The sequence below is a fragment of the Gymnoscopelus microlampas genome (assembly GCF_963454915.1).
Source record: "Gymnoscopelus microlampas genome assembly, chromosome: 9".
NCBI classification, from domain to species: Eukaryota; Metazoa; Chordata; class Actinopteri; order Myctophiformes; family Myctophidae; genus Gymnoscopelus; species Gymnoscopelus microlampas.
This window is the reverse complement of record NC_139946.1, coordinates 16,890,574-16,898,073: the sequence shown is the minus strand read 5'-3', so window position 1 is coordinate 16,898,073 and position 7,500 is coordinate 16,890,574. Positions and strand designations below refer to the sequence as shown.

Below are 7,500 nucleotides of genomic sequence, written 5' to 3'. Positions count from 1 at the left end.
AAAAGTATAAAATACCATAAAGATAAGTGAACAGAGCAGAGGATAACAAAAGAGAACAGAGGAAAGGCGAGCAGAGCAGATAACAGGTACAGTAAGAAGCTCAGAGTAGAGGGAATGAAAGGAGAGAACGGGTGGGTGGAGAAGAAGGAGAAGAAGAGGAGAGAGAAAGATAAGTGGAGAAAAAAGACATGAACAGTGGGAGGAGAGACACCCACCCGTGGACTCCCTGCTGGTTCTGAGCTCTGTGAATCCTTCCTCTGCTCCTGAGACACCGTTTCTTTCAAACACTCGTTCACCTGAGAGAGAGAGAGCGAGAGAGCGAGAGAGAGAGAGAGAGAGAGAGAGAGAGAGAGAGAGAGAGAGAGAGAGAGAGAGAGAGAGAGAGAGAGAGAGAGAGAGAGAGAGAGAGATTGGACATTAATACATAGCATACATTATAATAAGTTGTGTTTAGGATGTGTAACACTGGTGTAGAGCTGCACTCTAACCCATGGCATTGTGATTATGAATGTACTTAATGCTTTTTTGTAAAAATAAATAAATATATGTATCCTTTGTGCAGAAATCTAAGCTGGTGCCATTCAGACCCAGGATATTTTTTAAACAAAGACCCAACTAAGACAGTCACACCACTCTAGGTACTGTAGGTATAGTAGTAGGTAAATGTGATAAATTAACAAAAAATAATAATAACAGCTGATAAATGGATTTTTCCCCCCGTTTTATCCCCAGATTTAGTAATTGTCAATTTACCGCCAACCTCTGCTGTTGGTCTGTGGAGAGTGAAGAACAGTGATTCTCAACTTTTTAGATTTTAAAGAACCTCAATTTGATATGCATTGATCAGGCCATGATCTCTCTCTGATGATCTCTGGGACCGCAATCTAATATGCAAAATGTGGTTCAATATGGTCTGACATTTGGTCCAGAATTAATTGATTATCTATGTACTGTCTAAGACAGGGGTCTTCAACAGGGGGTCCGGGACCCCTAGGTGGTCCTCAGAGTTACTACAGGGGGCCCGCCAAATCTTTGTGTGATATGATTTTTTTTTTTACCTTAACCACTTGAACCCTAGCATCCCTTTTCTAAGGAGAACTTTACCAAAACATAGCAGATCTACAAGCTCACAACGCCTCACGCTGCGAGGCGCTGTGAGCTTGTAGATCGGCTATTTTTTGGGCAAAGAGGTGTTTGGTGTAGAGGGAAAAAAAGAGCAGACCAAGTAAACAAAAAAAGTTAAATCTGAAACACAATTTTATACAATATAGAGGGGGTCCCTGCTTCATCTCTCTCTCAGCTAGGGGGTCCTTGGCCTGAAAACGTTGAAGACCCCTGTTCTAAGATAACAGTGATCAAAATAGACATTCTTGTACTTTTACATGTAATAAAGATGAATACAAAATGTCAATCATTTAGTTGACCCTAACCCTAACCCCCTGGAACCCCCTCAAGGACCCCTGGGGGACCATGGACCCCAAGGTGAGATCCATTGCCAGACAACCAGACGTTCCCTGACACAGGAGACCGTAATGTCCAAGAAAGTTCCTGCTACTGTATCTCCCGCAGTTCCCCTTCCCGCTGAACAGGCACCCCGACCAACCAGCAGGGGTCGCTAATGCCGCGACACAGTGAACACTGCCGATTGTGTTGGATGGAGCGCCTGGCCAAGCTAGATATCAGCTGATATCTAACAATAACGACACACAGTAAAATCCTCAGTTTTAATCCATTTGTAATTCTGGTTAAAAATGTAACCAATTGGACCCCTATACAGATCCATTTGGTCACATTTGTACACTCTCCAAGTTAAATTAACACTCAGGATTTAATACATAGGCAATTAAATAATGAATGTGCTGATAGTGTCAAATACTTTGATCTACATGCAATTTAGCCAATCAAAACTGGGGAAGCATCTGTGTAATTTAAGATTAGCTATATAGCAACACACGTTTTTCAGAAAACTGTTAGGATTTAGAAGGCATTTTTAGAATCGGTCTCAGTTATTAATGGGTTAAGAAATAAACCTTGATAATCTTGCTAGAATAATAAAAACCTTCAAATGAATGTAGTTTTTCTTACAGTAATTATAAAGCTTGAATAAACATGCAGTGTTTTGTGTTCCAGTTAGTCGTTAGTGGAGCTGACGACAGTTGGAGCTGTTTAAACATGAGATCACTCCTACAGCGAACATATGCTGCTTAGAACCCAACAACACAACACACTTCACCACACTAGTGTATGTGTCTGTGTGCCTGCCTGTGTGTGTGTGTGTGTGTGTGTGTGTGTGTGTGTGTGTGTGTGTGTGTGTGTGTGTGTGTGCGTGCGTGCGTGCGTGCGTGCGTGCGTGCGTGTGTGTGTGTGAGAGAGAAAGAGAGAGGGAGGTAGAGAGAGAGAGAGAGAGAGAGAGAGAATATGCATGTGTGCGCTTTGTATTCCTTGCATGTTTCTGTGTGCATCTGTCATTGCATTAATGTGTGTATCTTTGAGTGTGTGTGTGCGTGGACAGTGGGCACGCACGCAAGCAAGCAAGCGCATGTGTGTGTGTGTGTGTGTGTGTGTGTGTGTGTGTGTGTGTGTGTGTGTGTGTGTGTGTGTGTGTGTGTGTGTGACAGAGAGAGAGAGAGAGATATGTCTGCTCTGTATTCATGTTTCTGTTTGCATCTGTCATTGCAATGAATTTGTGTGAGTTTGTTTGTACGTGCATGTGTGCATATTTGTGAGCGTGTGCACGTGTGTGTCCAGTGTTGGTATCAGCCCAGTGTTCCTAGAAGAGGAATGTAAGCAGACAGTGTCCTGTTGTATAAGAAAGAGCACACTGCCCCACACACACACACACACACACACACACACACACACACACACACACACACACACACACACACACACACACACACACACACACAGCTGTGCGTGTGGTCCAAGCCACAGGGTAAGCAGCCATTGAACCGTCCTCTCTCTCTCATCATACTGTCCAGATAGATCCACATACACTACATACATATTCCATAACTGCATAACACACAGCAGCAGTATTACATAAGCTCAGAGTGCGCTGCTACAGGACTAGTCACCCTTTTACTGTCACTATCATTATAGGAAATATAGGCACGGCAGCTAATAGATGTCACTAAAACTACACTCCAATCCACTGACTAGTATTAGTCAGTGGATTATTATATTATAATTATTGTCTCCGCCAGAGGTGGAGAGTATGTTTTCGTCTCCGTCCTTCCGTGTGTCCGCCAAGCTAACATTGGTCAAGCTTCACGTGACACGTGACAATATGTTGAAAGGGTGTGCTTTGATTGGCTAGCGAGACGCATGACAAAATAGACATCTATAAATATGTGTGTCACTTCAAAAAATAATTTATATTTTTTGAAGTGAGCTTCCATCAGCCAAGCTAACATTGGTCAAGTGTCACGTGACAATATGTAATATAAATAGGTAAGACAGGATTAATCAGGAACAGTACTGGCGGAGACCTGTGCTCCGAGGAGCACATTTTCTAGTTATATTATATATTATATTATAATGTGCATAGAATCTGAATTTTTGGGAGAGATTTGTATTAAAATGATCCTTATTAGACCAGCAGGACATTTGTAACTAAAAAAACATTAGCACAAGATACTACGCTACTAGATTATATAGGAAAAAAATTGCTCAGCCAATAAAACTTCATGATGCATGTGACCAGTTATGCCTAATTTATGCTCCGTCTTACAATGGTGTCGCACGCTGAAAATAGCCAATGTACACACTCACAACACGTCACATCCGTGATGCATTGTGAGCTTGTATATCGGTTATTTTCATGTCTTCCTGGGCCCTTGATAAAAAAAGCATTGTTGTGTTATGTTAATCTGTTCAGAAGTTATGTGCATTTTTGTGCCAGGCCATGCCCTCTGACACGCCCCCTTTTGATCCATCAGCATGAAAACCTTATCAGTCCAACCTTGGTCCAGGGCCAACACTTGCACCAAGTTTTGTGCAAATCCGTTCATAACTGCTAGAGGCATCCTCAAGCAGTTATGAACTGCTATCAAGTTGAGTTATCAAACAGACGGACAGATGGGGGAGAAAACATTTTGTCCATGGCGGAGGTCAGGGGTCCTCAAAGTGGGGTCCAGGGATGCTCTGGGTTCCTGGAGGGGGTTCCTAATGGACCCTTACAGGCTATGGGGGTCCTTGAAATTAAAGAGTTTGAGAACCATTGGCGGAGGTAAATGTTTACATATCCTTAAACAACGTCTCACATCAGAGGCCGGTACCACCCACCTTGTTCATCCAGGTGGTGACTGCGTCTTCTGTGTCGTAGGGTGTTTCTATCTCAGGGTTGTGGGTGGAGTATTGACGTAGACATGTCATCACCTTCTCCACGCTCACTGTCTCCACGGTGTACGCCATCATCAGGGTGTCTATCATAGCCAGATGGGAGCTCTGGAGACAAGAGAGAGACACAGAGACACAGACGGTAAGGGTAAATCACATGCGATGTACCGTAGGCTTAATCACTTAAGCCCTATATACTGTACTTTGTCGTATGATGAATAGTGAAAATAGACAATCTATAAGCTTGCATTGCGACGCGTTGTGGTTCACTGAGCACGAATGCTCATTTTCGGTAATGCCTTGCTTCATACTTCACTAGCAACTTAACAGCTACACTGGAGCATTTGGGGGTTCAGTGCCTTGCTCAAAGGCACTTCAACGGTGAGTGTTGAAGAGCCAAATGTCACTTGACTTGACGCTACTTTGTTCAGCTGAAAATATGCCAGTTCTGTAGAGGGAAAAGTGACGCCCGGCAATCAACATTGCAAGGGATGCTACTATGCTCATTTCATCACACTCTTGCTCTTATTTAATTTTACCCAGATGAGAGCACAAGTTAATGGCGCCTTTCTCCTCGAGTTGGTAGAAATAATGAGCTACTACATTAGGGATTTATTCTCAGTTTTTCGACATCTAATCTTAGCAGCATTTTCATCCTGGTTATTAACACATCGGGTGCCGATCACGGTCTGGACCGTGTGTTTACATAGTAGCGCTCTGGTGCCGTTCACGGTCTGGACCGTGAGTTCAGTCTTTTAGTTTTTTTCGTTTTTCTCCGCACGGGCGGGGCTAGAGCAGCCCTGGGAGTACCCATTGTGATCCTAAGAAGGATAGGCCAAATGGATCACCGGAAACAAAAATATGGCTTCCATCCGCTTCCTGTCTATTTCCTTCTTTAAAACGCCTATATCTCCGAATCCGTTTCCTGTGGTGAAAACCGGTCATGCGCGATCCCCCCCTGTTGTAACTCGCAAGTGAAATGTTATGGTTCCAGGCTGTAGCCAGGGTCATCGCTCAACATGAATGGATGCTTTTTTTTACGTGGATTTGCTCGTCGCGGAGTCTACAGATTTAAACAGTAAAGCGCAGTCAATGGGGAGAATGCTGGCACCCAATGTAAGTTGTTATGAAAAAATGCTGGCACCCGATGTGTTAAAGAGCCCATGAAAAAAGCACTAGCGGCTTGAGAGAAATATGTGCTGTGGACAATGGAAAACACTGCATCTGATCTGAGCTCATATGAATAAAGTAACAAGACTCAATTAAGGCCACTGAAGATGAGTTACACTGTAAGGAAATAAACATCTTTACAACATACTGAACTTATGTTGACCCCTTTTTCCCCCAATCTAGTTGTTAGGCCAATTAATCCTCCCCACATATGTCTTTATTTTCAACCCTTTTTCTCCCCAATTTAGTTGTTATGCCAATTAATTCCTCCCCACACACATGTCTGTGTGTTGTCACTGCTGGTGTATCCTACTGGCCCACCCGCCAGTGAGGAGCCCCCACCGGGAGGACGTAGAGCCTTTGTCCTATATCCATATCCTTTGTCCATATCACGCTCCCCGTCCGGCTTCCCTCCCCCGAACACGGGCCAATTGTGTTCGTATAGACACTCGACAGATTTTCAACTGGGCCCTGATCCAGAAAAGGTTGGGAACCGCTAGCTGTGTTAAGTGAAGTATCAGAGTATGGAGTCTACTATCTCCGCTACTGTACATCAACTCTGACAGCTCTCTATCTCCACACCGCCGTTCCCGCGGTGACCGTTGCCCTGGAAACAAGTGTGCCTATGGTCCCTGGTTACACGACCCACTTTTCTCAAAGCGAACGACAACTTTAGTATTAGAATGGCTGAATACAGTAAGTCGTCTCCTGGTAACACAGTCCAATTAATTTCGTTGTACTAGGACCGATCTTGACGTGATGTAAAAAACCTGGAATCTGTAGAACACCAGCTGAAATGAAACCTGTTTTTCTGGACAGTATTTTTCCTGGAATGGGATGAATTGAAAGCAATAGTTTCGGTGCATAGCTGTAGCTCCCTTTTCCAGAAGGTGGCATAAACATTTCCTATTCCGGATCAGTTTTCTCAGGGCTTCAGCACTAGATTTGAACAGGAAACGCAAGACATCTTCATATATGTTCCTGTTCAAATCTGCTGCTTAAGCCAATCAAATGAAGCTATGAGATACTGACCGGGAACAGGACATTTTTATGCCACCTTCTGGAAAAGGGAACTACAAATATGCAAACAGCCTATTAGTCCCAAAGCTTTGAGTGCTTTGAGTGACGAATTGTTACAAATTATACAACAGGTAGTTCCGACGAAACAATCTGATTGATTGAAATCCGGCATATTTTTATTTTTATTTCTATCGAATATCTCAAATACATGAGATTGAGCTAACAGTTAAGTTTTGTTTCTCTATGAGTCCAGTCTGAGAAAAGTTGTCTAGCATGGATGAGTAAACAAGGACTCTGTCTGTCTCTGTCAGACCCCATGTATTTCCAGGATAACAGAGATAAGACTCGCAGAAAGGTTGTTATTTTGAGAGAGAAATATCCCGCGATATGAATACATTTTGATATGTTTTATTTTGATGGTAACTGTTGTATAATCGCCATATTACACTTGAGGGTGAAATAATCACGATAACGCACACCCTCTCGTGTAATATTGCTTAAATCAAGGACCCGGGTGCAGCCTCACAACACACAGTGTTATTTACGGAACAATCAGCCATCACAAAAAATGTTTTCAGTTTTTTATTTTATCTATCGCAGCAGCAGTCATGAAAACAGACGTGTTTCACTGACGAAGGCATGCGGAGCTGCTGCTGCGGTGAATTAAAAAAGCTGAAAGCGTATGTTGTGAGTATGAATTGGAAGTAGTCAACGGATGAGTCATGGATGTTTCTCTGCTCACTGCTCAACTGCTCAATGGCACTGATGATTCCATGAACTCTAGTTTAGATGATGTAAAAAGGATTGATGATTACTAAACCGTGGTCCTTTTTGTTGTGGTAATTTATCATTCATAAGTTTTGTAACAAAAGGAAGTTAACTGGAAAACAGGCACTGAAGTGAAACACATTTGTGACCTTAATTGAAAGCAGATACTCTGACACTCGACTTTCATGCAAGCCATTCATT

The 7,500-nt window shown here is 43.0% G+C and overlaps 1 protein-coding gene across 1 annotated transcript in view; it reads right to left on the bottom strand.

Moving 5' to 3' along the window:
- The window catches only part of camsap2a (calmodulin regulated spectrin-associated protein family, member 2a), a 91,507-nt gene that overhangs the window by 49,863 nt on the left and 34,144 nt on the right, over window positions 1–7,500 (bottom strand). Inside the window, exons 3-4 of the mRNA XM_084067156.1 lie at window positions 4,288–4,449; window positions 216–296 (exon numbers count right to left, since the gene is read on the bottom strand). Of these exons, the coding sequence (XP_083923282.1) occupies window positions 216–296; window positions 4,288–4,449 (243 nt within the window). The remainder of the gene's footprint in view (window positions 1–215; window positions 297–4,287; window positions 4,450–7,500) is intronic.